Consider the following 27,212-nt stretch of genomic DNA (forward strand, 5'->3'; position numbering starts at 1 on the left):
TCCATTCCTTCTGCTTACTTTCCTGCTGGGAAAACAAACAAAAACAAACAAAACAAAAAAAAGGATCAACTACATCTGTTTTGAGTCAGTCTCTTCTATCTTCTGGCTTTCCAAGAATAGCCAGATGCTGCTATTGGCTACCTAACTGTTGGGAAGAAAACAGTGGGGAGGCTGTGCCAGTAGTACAGTCTTTTGAAAATACAGGCCCAAATACATGCTCATCATGAGTCACGACTGGTTGTTTGGGTGCTATGCACTGCAGTTCCTTCTCAGCAGAGGCCTAGAAGGTTGTTGTGAGCTCATGATCTTGAACCTGTTAGGTGGGAGAGAAAATGGGGTTCAGGATGGACCCTGGGTGGGATCCTTCTGCTGTGGCAGTGGCAGTCTCTTAGCATGCCTTCAAAACTACTTTTCACCCAAATATGGTCGGTGTTAGGTAATTTAATGAAAGATCTTCAGCATTATGTCTGCAAACCCTATAGATGAGCAGATATCCTTTCTCCCAAGCTTGGCAGTACACTCAAAAGTCTTTCCCTTATCTGTTTCTTTCTACCTGGTGCATGGCTTTGGGAATGCACTTATGGGAAAAGCTTCAGAACCCAGGATGTGATGATCACTCAAGGCCTTCTGTAAAAGAGTCATCTGGAAGCTCTGTTCCCATTTTGCTTGCAGTAGCTGGAGAGAAATCTGAACGATTGTGTCTCCTTTAAACGTGTTGAGAACGATATGGTGACAGGCACTGAGGGTGTTTGGTGAAACTGGGTCTTGACAGCATTATGGAAGGACTTCAAGAACTAGAGTGCATCACTTTTAGGTAATTCAAGTGTCCACTATTGGACGTGGTGATCCTGAAGGCCTTTTCCAATTGTTCCATGGTATCACCGTGCCCCGGTGCCACTGGCTGAGGGGAAGAAAAGCCCCGAGTGGCTGCAGCTCTAGAAAATGGAGGGACAACGCAGAAGCCCTGCGAGTCGCCAAGGGGCCGAGCCGGAGAGGGGTCCCGAGCTCTGTCACGCCCGCGGAGCCCAGTGAAGCCGCCGCCCGCAGCGGGTCCCTGCGGTTGAGGTTTGAGCGCCGCGATAACGGCCGCAGCGTTAACGGCCGCAGCGTTAACGGCCGCAGCGCCGCCCTCCTCCACACCGCCAGGGGGCGCTGCGGCCGCCCAGGTGGGGATGAAGGCGGCCGACCGGCCGCGCACAGGCGCAGTATTGCTCGCCCCCGCCCCCGTGGCGTCGTCCCTCCCCGGCGACAACGCGCGGGGTAGGCGTCCCCTGCCGCAAAGGCTGCCGGTCTATCGGCGGCGCGGGGGCGGGCGGCCGGCCCGGGGCCCGGACATAAGATGGCGGCGGCGTTGCTGGGGAGGCGGCGGCGGCATCGGTTGCGGTTGCGGCCGTGCGGGCTGTCGCGGAGCGCGGGCGGTGCGCGGTTCTGCCCGGGCTCCCAGGGCGGATAGAGCGGGGCCGGCTCGGCGGAGCGGGGCCGCCATGGGCTCCCAGGTGCTGCAGATCCTGCGCCAGGGCGTGTGGGCGGCGCTGAGCGGCGGCTGGTACCAGGACCCGCACCAGGGCGCCGGGGTCAACGCGCTGCACCTCTACCTGTGGCTCTTCCTGCTCGGCTTCCCCTTCACCCTCTACATGGTGAGCGCGGGCCGCCGCGGGAGCGGGGCCCCCTGGGCCTCGGGGCGGGCGGGCGCGGCGGGGGGGGCGGGCGCTGAGAGCGGCGGGGGGGAAGGGGGGGGGACGGCAACGGGGGAGTGGGGGGGGGGCCGGGAAGGACCGCGGGGCCGCCGCACGCGCGCCCCCTGCCCGCCGTGCCGCCCTCCCCGCAGCCGCCGTGCGCCCCGATGGCTGCGCGAGCTCTCGGGTGGAAGCGGGATTTGCGGCTGACGGTTCTATCGCTTTCGATAGCAGGAAGAGAGGGCCTTCGGGGTCCATTATGTAAAAGTTCATCGAGGCGTAGCACGGTGTGCTGGCTGGTGTGCTGTCTCTGGACTGTGGTGAAAAGTTCCTTCGTCAGTTTGCTTGTATACGAACTTCAGAATGCCAGCTTGGGAGAATCCATGTTGAACATATCAGGTGCTTCAATCGGCGCTATTAAAAAAAGCACATTGACCTTTAAACCCAGGTGTTCCCTTGACATTTGGACTTGGAACAGATGCAGCGAAGGTACGATCAATTGTGAGAGAAGGAGACAGTTTCCTGGTGGCCAGTGCTTGTCTTTCCATCGAAGTTGTATGCAGTTTATGGAGTATAAATATTTTGCTTCAGATTTCCCAAGTGGAACAGTGTGATCATTCTAAGTGTGCTGTGTCCAGTCTTCCAATTTGCAAGTCTGCCAAGTCTGAATGCTCTTGACAACTGAAGAAGAAAGTGCCTTGTGAAAAAATTGTGAGTTAGTGAATGAAATCTTGGAGAAGAGATTCTGTGTGAATGCAGCTGTCAAAATGTAGTGCTCTTAGGTCAGGCATTTACTTGGTTAAAAAGCAATTTGTAAAATTGTGATGTGAGGTACTTCATACTAAGAAACAGCTGCTGTGGAAGAGATTCACAGCCCTCAGTGCTTAGTTCTTAATTTGTGTTTCTGTGTTGGAAACGGTAGCTCCAAGGCTTTTTGTTTGAAAACCTTATACTGCTGGCAAGGAAACTGCAGGCTGAGGCAGACTTCTTTTAAAACTAACGTGACAACAGCTAGATGGAACTTGTACTAAGCTGATCCACTCTCAATAAAAACTGGGAACTTCTTCAGATGGGAAGAAGAGGGTCCTTTTTTGTCCCAAATCCAGCTCTTCTTCAGAAATAGCACTCTTCTATTTTGATAGAATAGTTGATTTGATTAGCACTCCCTTGCTGAGAAGGCTGTGCATAAAGGTGAGCTATATGCTGCTCACACAGAGGCCTTGTTGGGGGTGCATGATTTTTACTGTACATAACTCTGCTGGCTGATCAGTCTGAACTTATATTGAATCTCCTGCTGATCTTGAAGTAGCAGTTAAGCTTCACTTGCCTGTGCTATAGGATAACTTCAGTGTTCCTTGAATGTGTTTCTTGTGTAAAGGGAGAAGATGGGCAAAAGCAAGCTGCATCAGGTTTCGTTGAGGTCAGAGAAGTTCTTTTGCTTCATATCTCAGGACAAGTTAAAGATGCAACAAGTGCCAACTTCCCTGAGAATAAGTAGGGAGATTAGTCACAAGTTGAAGCAGATTGAATCATATTTGGCTGTTTTCCCTTTTTCCACCCTGTGCAGTTTAAGTGTTGTCTAGACATAAACTAAACAGGCGGAACTGTGATGGTCATCTTAGTTCTTTAGCATCTCTTAACTCTTTCCAGATGAAAAAGGCGTAAATGTTGCGTGGCTGTAGGACATAGATAAATAAGCAGAACTCACTAAGAAGTCTTAGGTAACAGTAATTTGAATTCTGAGTGTGGCTTACTGGTTTATAGGAGGGAGTTTCTAAGGTAGTACCAAATGTTGCTGGCAGATGTCCATTAGCATCTAAAAATATACATAAAGATTAAAAATGCTGGTTGGTTTTACGTTACGTATGGAGCTTTCACGTGTAAGAAATTCCAAGATCATAGTCCTGATTTGATACATTAGGGTAAGTGTAGGTATTTACATCATTTTGAAGTAACAAAAGGCAGTAAAAAAACTTGACCTGTGGCTGGTTCTCAAAGCTAAATGAATCTTACAGTAAGCTGATAACTTTTTTTCCAAGTATCCAATTTCAAACAAATATGGGAAGCTATCTCTTTAGGATATGGTAATTCACATGTACTTACTGCTTAAAGATTTTGGTTTATTGCACCAGGCATTGCTGATCTTTTTTTTTTCCCCTCTGTATCCTGTGTCTTCAGCATAGAATCTAGTAGTGGTTTTTGTGAGGGAATTGTATCATGTATGTATTATTTGGCACATGTATGCTCCTGCTGGTAGGGTTGATGCATGTAGTGCATGGTGCAAACCATCTGGGGGAATTAGCAGTCTAATTCAGCTTCCCTTCCTTCCTTGCTCCCTGATCTGTCTGCCATCTGAGAATGGGCATGTGAAAGTGTAGGATCTGCATCACTAGTGGAGGACACAGATGCGTGCATGCAAGTATCTATACTGCAGATGAAGATACTTGTCTTTCTCATATGTATTTGTACGCATAGCCTGTTTGGAAGGAAACTGTAGATAACAAAGGGATTGAGGAGAAATGTATGCCTAAGTGAAGCTGCTTAGATGTGTACTGTGGCTTGGCAGCATGCAGGCAAAAATATTGCTTTCTAGAGTAGCTGATTCTATCCTGTTTTGATAGTTGTATTGAGTAACAGGCTCAACTGTGCTTGTTCTGCATATCTGTCCGAAGAGCCAATCTTTTCTTAGTCTAATCCAAAACTCAAGCTAGGAGAGAAGCAAATATGCTACGACACGAGGAAACTGTACAACTGGATTGCAAAATATAGTGGTGGAGTTGGAAGAAAGATACCCTAAATCCAGAGGCTAGTGCTGTGCATCACTGTTGCAAGGAGGAGGGGAAGCGAGGAGGCTGCCAAGGCACTTCCCCCTGTTGGAATGCTGCTTCAGCCCCACCACATGCGCAGAAGGGAAGGAAGCCTTGGCTCTGGCACCCGGGGAACTTTGCCAGTGACTGAAGAGGAGCCAGGACTGTACCTTGCTTGGGGTGATGAGCTCATACCTATGGAGCTTGTCTGTCAAAGTCAAACTCACTTACACAACAGTTCACTTAATAGGCATTTGATTTCCTGACTTGTGTACATGGTTACAGAAGTGGGTCATAAATATATAACTTCGTGTGAAAGTCTTTTTTGGAGAAGTTTCTGAGATGGATACTGTTTCTTAAACAGAATTTAAGTACTTAAATGTGTGATGAGAGCCCACTTTTCTCATGTTGCTTTAAGCTACAGGTAGTTTTTCGTCTACAAGAGGTTTCATTTTTACACTTGAGGCTTTAGTCAAAATACTGTGTGACTCGTAGCTGAATGTGCTTCCAGATACAAGCAGTTATTAAGGGCCTTGGCTGTTAACAAACAATGGTGACAGAACTAGACTTGCTGTTCATGGATAGTCTTTCTTCTCCAGTATGATTGTGTTTATAAGAAACTGACTTCAGTATACTTGGACTCAGTGTTTCACAAGGCAACTGTTACTGCTGAATGAAAGGTTGGTTGACATCACTTTTATGTAAGGACATAAAATCTGATCTGGATTGAAAAACTTTGCTATGAATGTCCTTAATAGCTAACACCTCTCTTTTGATAATAATTGGAGAACTTTGTTATATTTGTAATGTCTAGCTAAAGCTCTAGTGCTTTGCAGAGATCTGTGAAAGTATCTTTAATTCTTCATAAATGTGCAGCACAACCTATGATGATATGAAATTTTCTCTTGTTCCTAGTGCTTTTGTATTTGAAATGCTGACTCAAGATACAGACATCTTTGTAGTTTAAGTGGGAATATTTTTAAGTCCCATAACTGATGGTCTGAGGTTTCTAAGACCACTAGATTGTTCGGTCTGGGGAAGAGGAAGCTAAGGGGTGACCTTATCGCTCTCTACCATTACCCTTCCAGGAGGTTCTGGTGAGGTGGGAGTCGACCTCTTCTGCCGTGTAACTAGCAATAGGACTAGAGGGAATGGCCTCAAGTTGTGCCGGGGGGATTTGGGTTGGATGTTAGGAAATACTTCTCTGAAAGAGTGGTCAGGCACTGGAATGTGCTGCTCAGGGAGGTGGTGGAGTCAACAGCCTTAGAGGTGTTCAAGAAACATTTAAATGTTGTACTGAGGGATGTGGTTTAGTGGGAAATATTGGCATAGGTAGATGGTTGGACTGGGTGATCTTAGAGGTATTTTGCCACCTTGATGATTCTTTGATTCTTTACTTTTCTAGGTCGATGGCTGGAATTTAGGAGTGCTTAAGTGTTTCCTACCCTCTCTTTCACAAAGGGAGTGCTGTGATAAAGCTGAGATGGCCTTGCAGCCAGTAGTTAGCAGAAACAGCATAACTGCATTCCTTTATCTTCACTTTGTTCACTACTTACTTATTCTTCTTTTATAACCCCACTTGCTTGATGCCCTAGTGTTTTAGGAAACTGCATTAGTAAACTATTGGTTGTCAGTTAAGCAGTTTCTACTGGTCCAGCTGGTTATAGGAGCTCATGGTTCTGTCCTACGCAACAGACAGTATTTCAGTACTTTCCACCAATAATGAGCTGATAGCACAGCAGATCTGTGGTTTGAGTTCAAGAGTCTTGAATAAGTGTTCTTCAGAGTAAATTCTGAGTGTGGTTCTTTATCTGTATATAGTTTTTATTATATAGAAGAAAAGTGAGGAAGAGATAGCCAGGCTCAAAAGGTCTGATTAATTTGAGATCCGTCCACATAGATATCTTTGTGTTGTTTTGTAAGGTATATGTTTTGGAAGTGACTTCAAAGGGGAACACGGTAGGAAGTTTGTATCTTCCATTGCTTTCCTCCTTGAGCTTTTTATAATGCTACACGACTTCCCTTTGAGATATGGGGAAATACTTCTACCTTGGAGTTTGTCTAATTATTTATTTGACTTGTTCAAACATTGGGTGACTGATGTTTTCAACAGAATGTAATTAAAGCATGCAGGTTTGTATGGTCATGTCTAGCTCTTTCTTCTCTCCTATGAGAGCTTCAGTTGTGAGTGTGCTCTTTCTTTTGGTGCTAATGGAAGTGGCCATAGGGATGTGCAGTAAAATGAGAAATTCTCTGGAATGCTGGTGCAGTTACAGATTTATAACCAGTCTGTGAACAAGCTCTAACAAGGTTTTTGACTGTGCCTAGTAAAAGTGGTGCTTTCTTACTTGTGAAAACTGAAATGAGACTTAGCTGCGCATTTGTAGGACCTGAGCATTTCTTTTATAATCTCGAAGATGGTATTGTATAGGATACTCAGTTACTCAGTCTCCTGAAATGTGTTAAAACGTCAAGAGCAACTCAAAGTAGAATCACAGCATCATTTAAGTCAGAAAAGGCCTTCAGTATCAAGTCAGCTGTCAGCCTGACCTACCAAGGGCCATAGCTAACCCATGTCCCTTAATGCCACATCCAAGCATCTCTTGAATACCTCCAGGGTTGGTGTCTCCTGCTTCCTTGGGCAGCTTCTCCTAGTGCTTGACCACCATCTCCATGAAGAAGTTATTCCTGATGTCCATCTTATATTATTGATTGTATCAGGGTAAGTTTACTCTAACTTTTTTTGGCTCTTGGAGAAAAGACCCCGCACAGAGGCTGAATGTTTCCAAGTTTTGGCAAAGTAGAATGGAGGAGGCACCAGTGGTTTAAGTTGGCTTGAATTCACCGTATTTCTTGAGGCTGGAATGTAGATGAATTGCTGGCACTGTGGGTAGTACTGCGTACCACAGTGTAAGACCTTAATTTAAAGTATGATCATATAGTAGAGTGTGCTGGACGTGCTCAAATTTCTTCTATTCCCAAAATATACATTCTATCCAGAGAGGAGCAAGTGTGAATAAATATGAATAATGAAAAATATCAGTTCGTTGCATTAATCCTAGCCCTCTGCAATCCTGTAGAAATGGGATGTGAGAGGGAAAAGAATGTACCCTTTAATTCTCTGTTGGGCTTAATTCAAGTTATGTTTGTTTTCTGTTTTTTTTCTAACTCATTCTCAGTGCTTCCCTCTGCCCAACAGGACATGTAGATTTTGCATTCCACAGGGTAAATTGGATGCAGTGTGTGACTTTGTTGCTGATGGATGGAGGGGAGAAACTGAAGAGCTCTCCAGATGGCGTTAGTCCATGAAAGACATGTCTATACTTCTGCTGTTTAGTGTTAAGCTGACTGCAGTAATGGCTTCAGAACACTGGGTACTTGTAAAGGACAGGCCTATTGAACTCCTGTTTGTGATTTGATAGCAGACTGTTTAGCGTGTACAGGAAGCCTAAACATTTTGCTGGAGTTAATGGGCTTGCCTGTGCCTGCAGGAAACTAGTGGCCCTTAAAGTTCTCAGAAGCATTGCATTTTTTTGAGGAAACCTTTGTGTTGCTCCAGGGTTATGGATGTCATTACCATTGTGACTCCTGTTTGATTGTTGGTGCTGTATTTAAAATTGTTTCCTCTTTCTTCTCTGAAGTAATACTTGTGAAGTGAATCTTTCCCTGTCCGTTAGTCTTGCCCAGCTGAACATGAAAGATGGCTGGCAAAATCTAAGTTAACATGCCCCAACTTTGCCTGTCCTACTTCAAGCAGCATATTAGATTTAGTCTTGTTTTTGAGGATGTGATGTAGGTTAAACTGGAGCTCTTGAAGGAAGAAATCATAATAAGTAACCTCTCTCCTAATTGGTTCTAGACTCAAATATTTACATGTTTGGTGTGAGTAATGTTGTATTGCTTGATTGTTTTTGCTTCCTGACAGAATATGAAAAGCCAGCCTAGGGATTGGTTTTCCAGTGAAATTAACAATTGATGCAATATTAAGAAATGTTTGTTTTATTCCCCTTTGTTAGTACATTGTTTTGTATTCAGCAATCTATTCAAACAGTGTTTTTGCTTAAGTCATAGCTCAAATTACTCATGGCTCTTTCAGGACAAATATTCTTTTAAATATGTAGGAATCTTAATGTTTTAGTCAGATCTCTTTTTAAAATGCCTAAAGGTAGCTTTGTAAAAGAATATAGAGGACTTTCTGTCCTATTCTCCTGCAAGATATGCGTGCGGCTTGGATTGCTGTGAGGATGCCTCTGTTGCTAATGTTTGTAAAATGAGAGGGACTAGGTGTATGAAACAAGCTGGAATTAGCCTTACAATAGGAAACCTAAAAAGGCAGTTCACTTAATCTTCTCGTCTATTGAGTTAGCATTTGTTACTTAGCACAAACATTGTTTAATTCTGATTGTCAAATGTCTGTATATATACTTCTGACTGATATCAAATTGTAAACGAACTGTACCATCAGTTGGGTCAAAGGCAATGATGTAACGATATTGGAGTATACAGCTTCTTGTTTTGATCATGGAAGCGATGTATTTGTGGCTGAACGCTGAGAGTTAATATCTCATTTTGTTTAGTATAGATGCAAGTAAAAGGTGAATGAGGCTAAAGTCTTGAGGTGGAGGTTTGACTAGTACTCTGTACCCTTCTCTTCAACAGCTATCAGACTTCACTTAATATCTGTTGCTGAAATGACTGCTTTGTAAAAGGCTCATGAGTCTTGGCAAAAGCTGGATGTGGCATCTTAGTTTGGAGTGGAGTTTCAGAAGTTGAATTTAGAGCTGAGGCTTTTCTTTAGGCTTTTGTTCACCTCTGTCACAACTGAAAAATTATCTTAAAAAAAATCTCCATTAGCTGTCTCTCCATGGGCATGTAGCGGTCTGGCATAAATAATCCCAAGTTTGAATAAATACTCTGACGTACAAGTCATGCTAGTAAGTCTCCTAGTTTAAGTATTACATTCCAAAAGCCTGGAAAGAAAAGAGTAAGTTAAATTTGTTTTTCAAACTTAAGTGGTAGGTTTACTTAGCATGCTGCTGTGCTGCTTTGGTACTTTGTAGTCGATGTTTTTTTTTTGTTTTTTTTTTAATCTTACTGGACTTCTAATAATCTCCATTCAAGGTTTAGACTGTATGGTGTGTATGGCTTTTTATATCTTGCTTAAAACAAAGGTTAGTATCCTCAGGATGAGGCAAATTGTCAAACTGTGGGTAGCTGTGTGTGTGCTTCTTATGAATGTTGGACCTCATGTTCACTAACGTTTCTGTTTTCCTTTGAAAGGCCCTTCCTTCTTCCATGATGATAGTAGCTGTCTACTGCCCAGTAATAGCAGCACTCTTTATCGTTTTGAAGATGGTGAACTACCGTTTGCACAGGGCACTGGATGAGGGAGAAATTGTGGAGAGGAATGCCAATGAGCGTATGGACAGGGGTGCAAAAACAGAACAAAGCGGTGTTTCAGCCAAAAGGAAAGACAGCAATGGACCCAGGTAAGGTTTCTCTCAATGCTTGTCTACTGCTGGAAATGAAGTTCTCTCTCTATCAGACATGTAACTGGAATGATGGATGAAATAAACACTTGAGAATATGGATGCAGACGTCTGTGATTTTGGAAAGACTGATTAAGTCTAATATATAAAATCCTTTTACATTTTAGGTTTGAAATTGTCAACTTTCTGATTCTTTAAGAGTTGGAAGATGTTGTAAGCGCTGAGACAACAATGTGGAAAATACGTGCTCTTAAGGTTGCTAAATACTTAATGAACACATCCAGAACGAATAATCTTATTTCAGCAGTCAACTTGGTTTTAAAAATCTAGCTGTCAAATACTACTTCATCTTTAGTGATGAAAGAAGTGTCTAATCTGAACTTAGTTTGCTTAGTTTTGCAAGAGCAGGTCACATACAGTACTTCACACTAGTTGTAGGCTTTTTTCAGGAGAGCACTTCCTGTGAACTTGGAATTCTGAAGTTGTTCAGCTTAGGGATGAAGGTGAGGATTCTCAAGTACTGTCAACAGGAAATTAGTACTTTCAACAGATCTTTGCTTTTGCCATCATCAGAAGATATTTCCCTTCTCTGATCAGGCTATGCAGAAGAAAAAAAGAGCAAAAGATTACTTATCAACAAGGCCATCCCAATCAGACTGTTTGTACTCAGTATGTGTTGTGAGCTCTGTTATCAATGCCACTGCCAAACTCCACGTAACGGAGAACCTCTTAAGAGTTATACTGCATGGAATAAATCAGTCTTGAATTGTTAGCTTTTTAAGGACCTTTCTCTTTCCTTTGCATTTCTGGTACTGTTATCCATGAATTGCTTTCAGAGTGAGGGAATTAGTATACTGTCCTACTGTACTTCTTTAGTTTTTAAAAAGAAACAAAAAAGACCAACACAACACAAAATCCTGATCCTTTTAAATGGAGGCACGTGCTATAAGGAGTTGTAATCAAAATCAGCTTTTTCCTCAGTGTGTAAGGATGCGTAAGGGAAGTTGATGTATTTAAACGTTTAGGATAGAATTGAAAGGACTTCCTTGTGCATATGGAGTAGCTTCCATGGCATGAGTCTTAAGTTCTTCTGCATCAGTGCTCGGCTTATTATTAGCAAAATCTATCTTTATTTCCTTTAAAGTTGGTATACAGTAACTTCTTGTATCAATCTTTTATAACCTGACTGTTTTTCCATTCAGTGTTTGGTAATTGAACCTGCTGATTTTAATTGTAACTCCATTTAGGTCACCACACTTCTTTCTAAAGCTGTGTTCATCTGCTTTGGCACAGTGTGACCCTAAATGTATACTAGCACCTATCCTGCATAATAAAATTCATGAAAGTGAGCTAGTGGTCTGTTCTGTTTAAATGCAGTTTTGCTAATGTATGTTTTAGATGTGATCCTTATATTTTTTTTCCTCCATTTTGTTTCTAAGCCATGTAGCTTTTGCTTACACAGGAGTTGCCAGAGCTTGGCAAGGACTTCTTTGTAAAGGTATCGTGAATTACTTATGGATGTTTCAGAAGTTCTGTTTTTTCTGAGGACCAGTTGATGTGAGCTGATTTACTATGTTATAAATGTTTGTGAGCTCAGATGCTGAGGTTAGTTTTGATGACATATCCTGGTTGTCAACTGAAGTTTCATTTACTTTTATATGATCCTTGTTCCCAGTTTTGGGTCCTTTGACTAGAACTGGGAACAAGGTCAGTGCTGAAATTCCAGTGTTAATTCTTGTTAAGTGGGATGTGCAGTATATACCAATCTATACCTGGAGGCTCTCAAGAACTCTGGGATAATTTTCAAACCAGTAGAGGAGATACAGGGCAAGGTTTTAGTGTATTAAGTTAAATCAGAAGAGTAATAGAAAATCTCTTCTGATGAGCATGCGTATGTAGGTTTTTGTTTAGCTTTTAATGCTGTTCTTGTAGCATAGAGTGGGCATCAGGGGTTTTGTAGATTTCCATAGGCTTCTTGTATCTTACGTTAACATTAGTTTCTGAATAGGATCAAACTGAGGGTATCTCATCTTTCATAAGACTTCAGCATAATTAATAAAAGACCGATTTTGGTGTTCCTTAGGTTGTTCCTTTCTTACATTCCTTTAAATATGAAATTCTTGACTTGATACCTTTGAAAGAAGGTTATGCAATTTAAATATAGGAATGAAAACTGTCTTGTTTAACTTCTCGTGCAATTGCTGACTTCATACTTACATGATATGGTGGTGTTGGTTATGCTTTACCTCTTGTGAGGTTTCATTAAAACAAACAAATACTTGGAATACAAACACCTAATCCTCTAAGTCTGTAAGATATCAGTTTAAACATTTAACTTGCATTCTTGTTTTTGGAAATATGAATGACTTCCTTCTTGTGTCAGTGACTACTGTGATTCACAATAGGATAAATCATTAACTGGGTGACGCTATTCTCAACACTCATCAACGTGGGGGAGCTGAATTTTGCTTGTACTTTGCTATAATAAAACAGGACAATGTGGTTTCTTAATTCGTTGCCTTTGAATTACGTACAGTCTGCTTTAAACAAGTAGAGCAAGAAAACTTAATTAGAATGTTGGGGTGTCTATGATTCTTGCTTTACTTACACAGTTTCTTCTTGCAGTTCTGTGCCTGACAGACTTATTGGAGTTGTTTAGCTTTTTTAAAGTAATAATTACCACTTCAAGCTTGACAAAAAGTCTCTTGATGCTTGAAACTGTTCTGTTCTAGAATTTGCAGTACATGCTGTGGTGCTTCTCCTGTAAGAGCAATAGTTTTGGCTTTAGCCTGGTCTCATTTTTCTGGTCAAATCTGGCCAATCTGGCTTTAATTGGGCCTGTTACAGGGCTATCTTAAGTACCAGCAGAAACTAGTAAAGTGAGGAGGTTAATGGTTAGAGTTTTTAACCCTTTACTCAGCTGACCAGAAGCTGTCATCTTCCTGAAGGATGTTCTTCCTATATTTCTGAATCATATGGACTTCAAGAACAATTTAGTGTCTCTGAAGGATGGAAAGAAGCAAAAAGAAAATCTATGGATAGAAGATGATGTTCAACAGATAAAGAATGAAACTCTTCCTCTGCTTTGTCCTGTTGTCAGAACTGTTCTAAACTCTCTCTGAAAGTCATTGGCTGAACATCAGACCTCTTTAGCTTATCAGCCTAAGTCAGTTATTAAACTTCTGGATTCTGTCAGGCTAGCAGTCTCTTCAGGCTTTCATTTGGACTCTGACATGCTAACAGTTACATACAGTAAATGTGCAGGTTGTGGATGCCTCCTCTGTGATCTTGGTTGCAAGTAGCTAGATGTAATTTACTCACTCTACTCAGTTTGTTTGGTTACTTGCAATCTGGTAAGTGTAGTACTTGCTCTGGGGTATGAAGTTATCAAACTGTTAGAAACTGGTTGTAGGACTTCATAGCAGGAGCGAATGGCTACTGTACTATCAGCAGTCAACTGTTTGTAGCCCAAGGATCTGGGCTACAAGAACATTTAGAATCTTGTGTGCATGCAGTGGTTAAGCCTGAATATCTGTCCTTCCTGCTTGTTCCTGCAGACACTTCTATTGTTTTGTTAGTAGCTTTTGTTAATCCATTGGTTTGAGTGCTACCTCCAAACACAGCATCCCTATGTAGACAGTTGTTGGATTGTATTGTTGCTTATGCTCATATCTGCTGGTTCATTTTTAAACAAGACTGCCTCCTTCCCCAGTCCTGGCTCTCCTCCCCATATCTGTCTGTGAAAGCTAATTCCTGTTGACTTACTCTTCCTATTTCACAAAATGTGCTTGAATCATTTGCAGTGTTTCTGAATAAATTATTTAAACAAGAAAGGAACTTCATCTTTTTGTGAAAGGCATTATTTGTTATTTCTCTAGTTGTCATCAGAATGTATGCTGAACTTAAACATCAAGATTTTTAGTTTAGTCTTATATTATGTCCTTAAGCATTCTAAAAAAAAGTTTATGTAGGGAATACTATGGTTGGCTAAAGCAAATGGAAATTAAAAAAGCTGAACTCGGCATTTATTTTTTTCTACCTGATTCTTCCTTATCATTATTGCTCAGATTAGGTCAGAGAGAGCTTTGTAAACAACAAGCAAATAGAACATGTTTTTGTCAGACTGCTGAGCTGTACCAAAATCATGGCACCTCCCCAGATTGCTGAAGTTGGACCATATTGTTCTGCTGACTCATGGTGATTGACTCTTAAGCTGACTTATTTTTATTTCAGTAGTATTTTCCTAACTTCGGGCACTTTTATTTTGTTATCCCTTTGATGAAGGAATGTTCAGACTGTAGAGGTACATGATAGGAGACTCGTGTATGATTTAGAATACTACCTAAGGCTGAACTGCAATGCGATTTATCTCTCTCAGAGCTTAGAGAAGCTTGAAACATCATAGCATAGTATAAATGATATTTCAGGTTAGATTCCTTATAATATCCTACTTTAATGTTCTTGGTTTTTTGTGTTTTTTTTAAAGTTGTTGGTCTGACTATATGGGGCTAGCTGCATAGAAAGACAGACCTGCTGTACTTCTGCCCATTTCTGTCCTGTTCTCCAGAGGGAATTGCACTGACACATCTTTACTTTCATTCCAAGTGGAGGAGGATGTGTCATTTCTCCAGCAAAATACTGGAGTGGCCTTGTCACAAGCCCAGCCTACTTTTCTTTTGTAAACGTCTGCCTTTGATAAACTGAATTATGGTGAATTATGTTGGATGGTGTTGACCTAGAACATACTTTGAAAGTAATATTTCTTAATCTTGGAATGGTTTAATCACTAGAACACTATAATGCTTGTATTTGAGTATTGCATCTTAAAATACATGTTAATAGAGCATATAAAGCTTCTGAATGGAAGTTCTTCTCTGATAGGAGGGCTGCTCCAAAAGTGATGCCTCCTATTTTTTTTACACTGGCCCACAACATCAGAGATGGCTGTTGGTAATATGGCTGTAGAGGCTGAACTTTCCTGACAATGTTCCATTAGGCTTTGTTGCCCTGTGACAGATGGCAGCAGAGGGACAGTCTGATAAAAACAGTGTCTGACATGGAAGTACATCTGAAGCAAGGGTGTGGCATTAAATTCCTCCATGTGGAAAAATTGTACCTGTTGACATTAATCAACTCTTGCTGGACATTTATGGAGATCAAATAGGGGTGTGAACACAGCGAGGCGGTAGGTGGTATGTTTCAGCAGAAATGACAGTGGGTTGCCTCCACTGATGCAGAGCCTGGCATGCATGGTCTTGTTTGTTACTGGTGAAAAGGCATAGCTCATGGTGGAGACAGTGTTGAGGAAGTATTGTGTAGTTATGTATTTTCACTACCAAATATCATGGAAATTAATAGGAGGCATTACTTTCAGAGTAATCTACTTAAGTCTGACATCAAATCAACAGCAAAGTCCCTTAGGGCCTGGATAGCTCATGCTTAATTTTGCTCCTAGGTACAATTTAAGGAGAACATTTGATCTTCATAACAGCAAATGACTTCAAATGGAGTTCTTCCGCTGCTTTTAGGAAGACTGTTATTGAGTGCTTTTTTTGTCAGTTGATTGCTGTATGTTTCAACAGACAGATGTTCCAAAAGTTAGACATTTGCGTTCACTCACAGAGAAGATTTAATATGCCAGCATTTCAAAATCCCTCCAGGTTCCTAATTCTTCACACTTTGTGCTGGCTGGTGAAGTTGCAAGGCAAGCAGCTTCTCTATTAGTGTATGGGATGTTCCACCTGAGTTTTCTGCATCACGTGTACAGTATTTGTCTGAGGTACTGGGATTTGTTTAACCTTGTGAATTTTGAAAAGTGAGAAAATGCTTTTAAGCCTGGACTCAGTGTAGACAGACATTTTATGTGTTTAACTGGTTGGTTAATTATTTTACTACTTTCTTTTAGTGACCCTGGTGGAGGAATTGAGATGTCAGAGTTCATACGAGAAGCCACTCCCCCTGTTGGCTGTAGTTCACGCAATTCTTATGCTGGAATAGATCCAAACAACCAGGTGAGAATTAAAACTGTTCTAGTTGTTACTTTAGTAGTGCTGGCTTTGTGACCACTAGTCGTTGCTGATTTTTATTATTTTTTAGTATCTTTTTTTTTGACTGTCCTAAGATGAGCAGCTTACTTGCCTGTTGTATTTAACTGCTTTGTTTGGGATGGCATTGCATGAGCTGTTTGGTTCTTGCTCATCCTGTCTTGTGTTCTAAGAACAGCTGGCTTTTACAAGGCAAACTACAGTCCCAGTGGGAAGTATTCAATTTCTGCTCAGCTAGCTTTCTTCTGATTTAAGAAATGAAAGTGGCTTAGAGCATGGTAAATGCTAAGACCTATTGTCATGGGCTTTTGTCGTCCCTTTTGTACCAGTGAGCTATTAGACAGAATACAACTATGAAGTCATAGCACGAGCTAACTGTTTGATATGTGTCATTTAGACACTCGATTGGTAAGTTTCAGTAGCATTAATTTTGAGGAAGCTTCTGTTATCTCTTCTTAGGATGTATCCACTACTATCTCTTGTCATGCTAAATTACTTCATGAAATTCATCATTCCTGGTGCCTCAGACTTTAGCAAATTAACACTTTTTTTTTAAATGCAGAGTACAAAGCAAGCTAAGATGGTTGAAATAGAAATAATAAAACAGTTAATCTTTAGATTACTTCTGCAGAATCTTTCCTGTTTTGATACCTCAGCAGGGACAGGAGGAGGGCAGTAAATAGGGACTGCTATGTTCCAGATGGAAGGGGTGAATAACTTGCCTTTTTTTAGATTGTAATACAGCTTCAGTATACTCTGTTTTGTAGTTTCTCTGGGAAGCTGTTCTGTTCCTTTATTATGTCTGCTGAATTTGACTTCTACTGTGCTGCATGTGCTGTTCCTTTCATTAGCTTGTGACACTTACCAAGCTGTGGCATCATTCTTTTACCAACTTGTCAGGGGTTAAATAGTTCTGACTGGCTGGGCTGTAAGGTTATGTTGCCGGAGAGCACTGCAGCATTCTGTTAAGGATACAGAAGCTATTTTTGGATGGAAGGGAAATCCTTGTCTTGGTATTATGGCAAGTCTATCCGATTAGCTCTGTGGGCTATCAGTGTATAACATTGTGCAATATTATGTTGATGTTTGCTGCATAATGCTTTGTTATGCAGCCTAGGTAGCTTCTGTAGTGTTCAAAGGAATAGGAAGTGATGGTCCATGTAGGAGTAGTGTGATAGACCAGGGCTTCTGTTTCTTTGACTGGCCTTTGTTTAGTATTTGCCACGCTGAACTGTTGTAATGTTAAAGCATGTGAAGAAGCTCTGTGCTCTTTGCTGTGTACTTTAATGCTGACATAATAATGCAGTTGAAACTACTGATAAAAATTAGTGCTTGCTAGTCACCTGTGATTGAATTTGCAGCATCAAAGGGGTAAGTGTGCAGTAAGTAACTGAGTTCTTTTTAGTTTTCCCATGCTGGCACATTTGCATTCAGCTGCAGCATCTGAAGAGAGGGCATATTACTGAAGGAGGAAAAGAAAAGGTGAAAAATTGCAAGATGTCTGACAAGAGTGTGCTTGACAGTGTAGTGAAGAAAACGAATTAAACCAGCTTTGCTTTTTCTTACTGTGCATAGCAAAGCTGTTGGAATTTCCTTTTATCATATAACCAGAATCTCCCTCTCTTAGTTTAAAATCATTTTCCTTTGTCCCATTCACTCTCAGGCCATATAAAAAGTCAGTCTTCATCTTGTTTGTACTGGAAGGCTGGACTGAAATCTCCCTGTAGCTTTCTCTGAGATGAGTAACCCCAGTTCCCTTAGTCTTTCTTTGCAGGACTGGTGCTCCAGCCCTCTGAGCATCTTTGTAGTCTCCTCTGGACCTGCTTCAACAGTCCATGCCAATGATTAGGTTGAATTGATCTAAGCCTATTCAGCATGTCACCCTTGGGGAAGTGTGCTACTGCCACTTCCCCTGTGCTAACATGCGATGTCCTTGTGGTTATCTAATCATTGAATCAATTCACTGATAGACCTCAGAACTAACCCAGCTGAAAGCACGCATCTCTTCCAAAGCAAACAGCTTCTGCATTTAGCTTGATATTTGTTGAGTGGAATTTTTATGTTAATGTGGTGTTTCCCTGAAGCACTTTAGGTACCCATTGGTACTGCACTGAACATGCAGCTTTACAACAGGAGCTATTACTGTGTCACCACATTAGTAGTTTGCTTTCCCCACCAAGTATTTTCAAGGAAAATGTCCGGATTAGAAGCTGTGGTTTTTAAAATCAATGAAGGAAAGCGCTTAAGTGTGTTGGCCATAAAATAAAGTAATAGCAGTGTAGCTGAATGCATAATTAGATGCTTTGTCATCTGTTTGCAGAAATATTTTGAGGCAGAAACGACTTTACAGTGCTGTGGTATTGTTGGAAGCTTTTGTACTCTTAAAAACATCCCTTAGATGTATAGAAAAAGCATGCTTTGCAGTAACAAAAAATTCAGTTAGCTAATTCCTGTAATCCTACAGCTTTTTATGAAATTCCCTGTTTCTAGGTTGGATCTGGATTATCTCGTCTGGGAACAGCAGCAACAATCAAAGGTGAGATTTTCAGCTGCTTCTTAAAATTACATTGTGGAATCATAATAAGCAACCTTATTAGTTTAAAATGTTGTTTCCAAATACTATCAACCTTGTTCATCTTCAAAACTTTTTAGTGAGATAATTTACTAATTGGAGGAAATCCACCTTAGAGCTGGAGGTGATATGTCTAAAGCATTCAGAGAGTGTATCTTGGAACTTGTGCTATATCTTCTGTACAATGTCTGATATATATATATATATTTAATTGCTGAGCTAAGGGACTGGTTTGAGTGGACTTTCTCCTATGATTTTTGAGTTCTGTTCTGACCAGTGACTCTTCTGGTTCTGCGTTTCAGTGACTTGATTATTTCTGGTTACTTAGGCAATACTTTTACTTGATGCTAAGAGAACCACTTTGAAAGAATAAGATAAATTATTTGTGATATGGAAAGTTGCTATTCTGTGTATTTATTAAGCTGATAATAAGTAAACTGATCTTTTTCTACCTTCATTTTATTTTTCTTTGCCAATTTTTAATATTTAATTACAATCTGTCATTTTTATTGGCAACCATTGCAAAAAGCAATTTTCAAGTATGTATATCAAGTGCATTGTATAAAAAAAAAAATCATTTTCATAGGGTTTAAGATACTCCTACTGTTTTTCCATGGGAGATCAGTGTAGTTGAATGAAAACATTCTTAGATACAAAATTAAATTTGTAGGCAATATATACCTTGAAAGGAAAAGGTCAAATCTTGTGCCACTTGCAACTAGTGTTGTCTGCCTTCTCATGAAGAAATAAGGGTAACAAGCTCTGTGACAGATGAGGAATCTTCAGTGCATGTAGATGTGTGTGTTAATGTTTTGAGCACTAGTACTTTCTGTCTTAATGTTTACAGGAGATACTGACACTGCCAAGACCTCTGATGATATCAGTTTAAGTCTTGGACAGAGTTCTAGCCTATGTAAAGAAGGGAGTGAAGAACAAGGTAAAATTTCTTTTTCCTGCATGCTAAACGTGGTATTTTGTTACCAATGACCCTTTGCTAAATGGACTTACTGCATTCATTCAGTTTCTTGATAGAATCTAAAAAACTTTTATCTTGAAGCTCTCTATTTCTTAATTACTTAAAGTTCCTGGGATGCATAGCTTGAATCCTTCTAACTTTATTCTTGGGTTGCATGTTCTGTTCTGGCATTTTCCAGCAGGTGATAAATATTTACTGCGTTCTGTCTTTTTGCTGCTGAAAGATAGCTAGCTTGTATGTCTCTTAAATGGTTCGTTGTACTGAAAGTGGCATGGAATTCATGGACTTCATTGTTGACTAGTTTGCTTTGCTTCCCATTACAGCTGAAGGATGTTTTCTAAATAGGTGTGTCGTTCTGTAATGTAAACAAGCCTACACAGAATGTTTTTTCCATAATAAGGCCAGCTTCCATTACTTGAGCGAACACAGTTCTGTAGTTGCTTTTTCCTTATCTGTAAGGAAAATGCCAGCTTGCATTCTTCAGTTGTTCAGTTTTGTTTCAGACTTCATTTTTCATTTAGCTTAGTTCCCTGAGGGGGAAAAAATCATCTTGAACTAAAATAAAATAGAGCTTAACACCATAGGGAAATCTTTTGTTTCCTGATTTTTAAAGTATCTGATGATTAACAGGAAGTTAACTCAGAAAGTAGTGTAGTTCATTTTGGCAGGTCTAATTGGTCTGTTAGATTCCTTAAATATATTCAGTGATGACTGTGCAGTTCAGTACTGAAAGTGTATCTAAGATAGCACTGTTGCCTGTAATGCTCTATTGTAATAGGCAGCTTCCTTCCACTTCATAATGGAACTGTTTGCTATATCTTCTGAGTTATATGTGCTTATGGACCTTACCAAGACGTTAACAGTTGTAGTAACCTAACCTGATCTCTGGGTCTATTTATTTATGTTTTTACTTTTTGATGAAATGTAAAGGAAAATAGACTAACTCTTAGTGCTACCTCCAGGTGGGTGGACCCTTGTACAGGAGAAAGCTTGTTATGGCCAATGGAAACAGTGATCCTGAGCGAGAGCTGACAGCAGATCCTTGTGACTCTGTTTCACAGAGCTAATGTTAGAAGTAGGGCATTGGTTTTGAAAGAGCAGACAATACTCGTTCTCTTTCGAAAACCATAATTCAGCACTGTCTGAACAAATCTCAGTAACTTCCTAAAGCATTATTTTATGATTTTGATAAAACCTGTGAGTTTACAGGGTATTTGATGAGTGTGGTAGGTTTTGTTTGTTTTGTTACGTTCAGAGCTGGGGGGCCTATTTTCTTTAATCAGCAGAAGTTTTGTGAAACAAACAATTTACAGCCTGCAGGTGGTGTGTCAGAAGGCAGAGTTGAGGGAACATGTATAAATATTGAGACACTGAGCAAGAGAAGAGGTTGTGAGCTAGTTGGAATTCTTCTTGTCTTTTATTAGCTACTAAGATTTAGCTGCTGCTTACGATTTCTTAAGACTAAATAGCTGTCAGATTTGCCTGGATATTAGGAAGTTTTTTTTTAATGGTAATATAATGCATAATCCTTACAGATTCATTCGTTTATTTTATCTGTTCTTAAAAAGCAGTTGAAAAACAAACTGTATAACTTGTTCATGTAAATATTCATATAAATATGTACTTCAACAGATCTGGCAACTGATCGGAAGCTTTTTCGTCTGGTGTCAAATGACTCGTTTGTCTCCATCCAGCCTTCACTATCCTCTGGACAAGACTTGCCACGAGACAACAGTGATAAAGTGTGCCTCTCGAACAATCAGCTTGTGGACCAGTCTAAAACTAGTGCGTGTGACACAGAAGTAGCTTCGCTTATAACTCTGCATTCTCACTCCTATAGAAAGGATCACAGACCGCGAGGTGTACCAAGGACTTCTAGCTCTGCTGTTGCTTTTCCAGATGCATCACTCAATGACTTTCCTCTTTATCAGCAAAGACGAGGACTGGATACTGTCAGTGAGTTAGAAGCTTCTAAGCCCCCTTCTGGATCCAGAGAGTCCTTGGCTGAGAACTCATGCATTTCAGGAGTTTTTCAGTTGGATGACATTCTGAAAAGTAGCAGCCCTCAACCACTGGCTAAGAGTGGGAAGAGCAAATCCTTGAAAGCAGACAAAAGCGTGGACAGTCTGAGAAGCCTCAGTACTAGAAGCAGTGGTTCAACAGAAAGCTACTGCAGTGGGACTGATCGTGACACTAACAGTACCATTAGTAGCTATAAAAGTGAACATACTAGCTCTACGCATATAGAAAGTGTGCTGTCAGAGCATGAGGAGGAGTCTCCTAGAGAAGAGAAAAAGGATGGTAAGAAAAAAGACTGTGGTGTTGACTCGGAGGATGACAGTAGTTCTACTACTGACAAAAGGACTAGTAGTGAAAGGACTGCTGTGGAAGTGAGCTCTATTAGTGGTGTTCAAGAGGTAAAGGGTTCTAATGCATCCAATGAGATGCACGGTCAGAAGGGTCTTAGTGCCTCTGCTTCAGAAGAGGCCAATAAGAACCCACATGCCAATGAACTGACTACACAAGCTGACAGGCCACCTGGGAAGGCTGCTGAACAAAGAGATGAGCAGAGTGAGAAACTAGTTGTATTAGTAGATTCAAGAGCCTCTAAAGAAACTAGTGGAAAACAAAAAGAAGGAGATGTTCGACCCAAATCTTCTAGTTTAATACATCGAACAGCCTCTACCCACAAGTCCAGCCGGAGACGGACAGGAAAAAAGCGGGCTAGTAGTTTTGATTCGAGTCGGCACAGGGAATATGTTTCCTTCCGAGGTGTATCTGGTACTAAACCCCACAGTGCCGTGTTTTGTCATGATGAGGACTCCAGTGATCAAAGTGACTTAAGCAGGACGTCAAGTATGCAGTCAGCTCATCAGTTCAGCAGTGATAGCTCTTCCAGCACCACATCCCATTCATGCCAGTCTCCTGAGGGGAAGTACAGTGCTCTAAAGACCAAATACGTTTCTAAAGAACGTGGGGGCACAGACTCTGAAAATATTCATAAAACCCACATGAGCTCTGAAGGAATTAGCAAAAAACGAACTACGCGTCGGACTTCTAGCACAAACAGTGCCAAGAATCGTGCCAGAGTACTGAGCCTGGACAGTGGTACTGTAGCTTGCTTAAATGATCCAAATAGTTTAATGACACCAGGTAACATAAAACAGTTAACCACTTCAAAATCTGATTTGGAAGCCAAAGAGGGAGAGGTGCTAGATGAGCTATCTCTGCTGGGAAGGGCTTCACATTTAGAGTCAGTCACTCGTTCTAGGAATAGCTTACCAAGCCAGGCTACGTTTCCTGAAGGGGAAGAGCAAGAATCAGCAAGCGGAGGTAAGTAAATGACCTGTCAGAAGTAACCTTGCCACACTTTGTTAATGAATTGAGGTGTACTTAAGTATTTTCCTGTATCTGTTCTTGCCTGGGAAAGCACTTCCAAAACATGTCAGTCATTCTCTCATGGAAGACCTCCGGAAATGAGAGTTAACAGATGTGATGAAGTACATAGGTAGAGGTATTTACTGATCTGTTACTGGCAGTCTTTGTTAAACTTGGGCTGTATCTTATAGTTCCTATTTTTTTTATAGATGTGTTCTGTTGTAATTAGTTGAAATTTTCAATTTGTGTACTATTTTAAAAGTTAACGATAGAGTTGAGACCGATTCTGGTTAAAAGGATTGTGCAGGTTAAAAAAAACACACTAATGTTGGATTGATTGAAGTGACTTGCCTCTTAGATGAACTCTACCAGGTGAACAAACTCAGTAAGCATGGTATTAAAAAGTAATAATGATAGTAATAAATCCTTGCAATACTGTCTTCAGTTGTTCTTTTTCATGATGATCTGACTATAAACTGACTTCTAGGGATTTGTTTTCTTTGGCTTTGTCATTGTTCAAGATGTTCACGTTGTACAGTGCTATTTACTTACAGATTCTTTGTTTTGTCCTCATTGTGAGAACATGCTTACCTTCCTGTGCCTAGAGAGAGGAGTGTAGCTTCCTCTTTAACTATTCATTTGTTCGGTGTAATGCAAGACCAAGGTTATTTGCATAGCTAGTATTAATGTAGATTAATGAGGGTATTTATTCTGGAGCTCTTGATAATTTTTGTTTATCATGTGTTGTAATGTTTGTCTCATTTCTTGTTTAGTCAGATTGACTGCCTTAACTGAAGGGCTCTTCATATTGAGGATGATAAGAGGGTTTAAATTATTTTTGCAAGGTAGGATAGGTTTACTAACTATCCCTCTCTCTGCCATTTATTTGCTGAAGGAAATATCAAAATGTCTGGATCATGTTAGCTAAGTACTCAAATGTTTCATAAGTTGTCTTCACATAAAGACAGCAATATCCACAATAAGTTGTAGCAAACTTAGTCTAAATAGCAAGGACAGTAAAAGCATAGTGACTCTTGCATTTTGAAAGTGACTTCAAGTTACTGGATGGTGGAGTGTGACCAGTGAACAGTTCTCTTACACTGGCTTATGTACAAACTCTAGTAAATAGAATTACATTATGGAAAAAAACCATTTGTGACTACTGATCAAATTTGACTGTTTTTCAGTTAGCTCGCAGCAATTTAGGTGCTTTCACTCAAAAAAAAAAAAAAAGGGGGAACTTAACAACACTTAGTGTGAGAGTACTTTTTTCTTTGTAGTCATAGAGCTTTGCAGTAGCATTTGATGGAAAGTTGCATTTACTAGTTTAGGGCTAACTCGGGGTTAAACACTTAATGCATTTTCATATTATGCCTTGTTAAAATGATAGCTCTTTGGGAGTAATTTGACTAATAAGAGGTCTGCTTTATGTATTTATGATCTTGAATGTATGCTCTCATCAGCACGCAATTTCATTTTGATTTATTACATCTTTAAACTTCATTTTCTTTACTGACGTGCGGAGGTTTCATGTACCTTATTTTACAGAACACAATAATTTTCATTTAGTCATCAGTAGAAAATGAAAGAGTCAGTGCAGCATTGATTGGCGTATATTGCTAAATATTTTGATGGATCTTTTAATGAGTGTGATAACAGGGAAGAGCAAACTTGACGTGTCTTGCTGCAATTTTGGGGGATATAGAACGTATAGAGCAGCCTAAGCAGGGAAGTCTTGCTGCTTTTGCTGTCATGTGCAACAGTATATTCAGATTCGTCTTTGAACTTTGCTTGGATAATGGTCATTCTGAAATTGCTGGTATTTTTAGTAAGTGCGTATCACCCAACTATTACATACCTGTGAACTTCAGGCTGTCTTTGAGAAGTGATCTGGGTTCACGTTCTCCAGGCCCAATAGTGTCACCACTTACCCTATGTTTCCCATTACCAATAGAACAGGAAATAGTTCCTTTATAAGAAATGAGTGTTTTTGTTTTGTTTTTTTTTTTCACACAGGGTTTTGCGTGTGTTGTTTTCTGAAAGCAGAACAAAAACATTTACTTTTGTTTTGCATTACTTAATATTTATGCAGTCATGTCTACCATCAAGACAGCAGTTACTTTAAATGTGTGTGTTACTGGGCTACCTGAATAGCTCCTTTCTATTGTACTTTGTTTCTGTGGGCTTGTTTTGGAACTGCTTTTTTGTTTGCTTTTTTTTCGCTTTGGCATAGAGAAGTTTGAATTCTGTGATGGCTGTATCTTAAGATCAAAGAAGAAAACAAGTTACCTATGATTACTATTTAATAGAAAATGTTTAACTTTTTAGAACTGAAGTTACTTCACAGTCATATTTCTCCCTCCTGAGTTGTCTTCATCTTTTGGGATTGTTTTTAAGAACGTGTAATATAAAAACACATTGTACGTGTGTATGCATAGAAGTAATCTGAGAAAACTAAGGCATTATTTTATGTACATGTAGCAGATGAATTGCTGAATAAGCTGGTTCAGATTTTCCTAATATCAGTGGATATTGATTGGATCCGACTTGAAGTTCTCTAGTGTCATTTTCTAATGAAAGCATTACTTAATTTTATGTAAACACTTTTTAATTTTTATGGGTTGCTTTTGATAGCTTTCTGAAAATCAGTTGGTTCTCCAGTGTGCACCTTTAGCAAAAAGATTGATACCCTTTTCCCTTTTTCAGTCATCAGTTTTAAGTTCCTCATTTTCAGATAAGACATTAAGTGAAATGGTAACTAGTGACTATGTTCAAATCTTCAGCGAAGTAACTGAGAAGTACATTCTTGCTTAAGTAATCTGTGAAGACGTATTCCTGGTTATGGCCTTCACTATTCTCTTACTAAGCAGGGTACTTTATGAACTTGTATGTGTGTTTCTTCAACAGATAGAACTTAGCTTCATTTTAATCTTATTATGCCAGGAAGTGGTGAGTGACTCATTCCTTATGAGATGATTACTTGTGTGTTTGAGTAAAAATTGCAGTTCATCAAAATGGAGGCACACAGCATTTGGAAATTCTGTACTTAATTAAATATGGAGGATATATACCGAAAATTAAATGGAAGATGTCTTACTACCATTACTTTCTTTGTTTAGCTACTCTTGCAGGCTACTTAGATGTCTAAATGTTTGGTGAAATGTCTGGTGATATATATATATATATATATATTTTTTTTAGAAGTACCACCTTGAATACTCTCCTGTACCTGTCTTCTGTCAATTATGTGCTATTTCTGGTTTGCTGTTTGTCAAGATTTGAAGAACCAACTTAATACTGTACATGGCACAGTTGTGTTTTGTAAAACTTGAGCTGAGTTGAAAAGTCACGTGTTCTCAGTCCTTTACTGACTGTAAAAGATGCACCTTTTAAGTTGCTGCTCTTTTACAGCTTACTCTAATTTAAGAAATTCATTTATTTGCGGATTTTAAGTACTTAAGCTGCATAACTTTTTGGAAATAAAATTGTCTAATAACACTTTCCCTTCTGTACATTACATGCAGTTATGAAGTAACAGCTCATCCTGTTGTTTTTGGCCTGTAATATGTCACTATAAATAGGCAAAATAGGTTTATGTGAGCTAGAATAAGAATCTTGCATTTCATGTGGTCTTAAGAAACCTGTTCAGCGTCTCAAGTCTGTGTGTTTGTACATAGATGCTTTGTGTATCTGCATGCAATGATTGGACATAAGTATAACCTAAAAATAGAATTTGAGACTGGTGCCAATGGTCATGTCTGGTGTTAAAATGCCACTTCTTTTTTAACTGCTCTGCTTTTGTTGTGTAAAGTTCCAGTGGTCTGAATTCAGTACTTTCCCTTGTGTGATAGAGCTGTTCCATGCTTCTGATAGGTTGCATCAGTGTAGAGTGAAGGCAGTTAAGGCTGGATCTGTTTTCTGAAAATGAATCCATGCTCTAACTGCTCAGCCAAACGGTTTTGCATGGAAAAAAATCAAACTCTGAAAAGTTAAGAAACGATAGACTGCAAAATGTACTTACTGTAATCTAGTTGTGTGTGTGTATGCATGCAAGCTACCTCTGTTCCTGTGCTCTGCAGGACCCTTCTGCAACTGGATCAAGATAAGCAGATTAGCCAATAGAAAGGGTTTTTCTGCATATGAGGTTTTGTTAAAAGCAAGAAACTGTTTTTTTTTTTGTTTTTTTTTTGCCAGCGAGCAGCATGCTATAAAGCATGCAGCATTTGGATCAAGAATGAAATAGAGGTTTTAATGTTAGCTTTTTTCAGTA

The 27,212-nt window shown here is 40.0% G+C and overlaps 1 protein-coding gene across 3 annotated transcripts in view; it reads left to right on the forward strand.

The window, feature by feature from the left end:
• The first annotated feature begins 1,300 nt into the window (after positions 1–1,300).
• Positions 1,301–27,212, forward strand: part of PCNX1 (pecanex 1) — a 79,948-nt gene continuing 54,036 nt past the window's right edge. For 2 of the 3 annotated variants that reach the window (XM_065754710.1, XM_065754712.1), the window contains exons 1-6: positions 1,302–1,637; positions 9,764–9,972; positions 15,878–15,983; positions 18,507–18,552; positions 19,436–19,525; positions 21,197–22,897. In XM_065754710.1, the coding sequence (XP_065610782.1) occupies positions 1,485–1,637; positions 9,764–9,972; positions 15,878–15,983; positions 18,507–18,552; positions 19,436–19,525; positions 21,197–22,897 (2,305 nt within the window). In that variant the 5' untranslated portion in view covers positions 1,302–1,484. Of the gene's footprint in view, positions 1,638–9,763; positions 9,973–15,877; positions 15,984–18,506; positions 18,553–19,435; positions 19,526–21,196; positions 22,898–27,212 lie in introns of all 3 variants that reach the window. The other variant, XM_065754709.1, reaches the window with a different exon arrangement.

Source organism: Cyrtonyx montezumae, unplaced genomic scaffold (assembly GCF_038088225.1).
Source record: "Cyrtonyx montezumae isolate F1298 unplaced genomic scaffold, pur_monq_1.0 scaffold_10, whole genome shotgun sequence".
Classification (NCBI taxonomy): domain Eukaryota; kingdom Metazoa; phylum Chordata; class Aves; order Galliformes; family Odontophoridae; genus Cyrtonyx; species Cyrtonyx montezumae.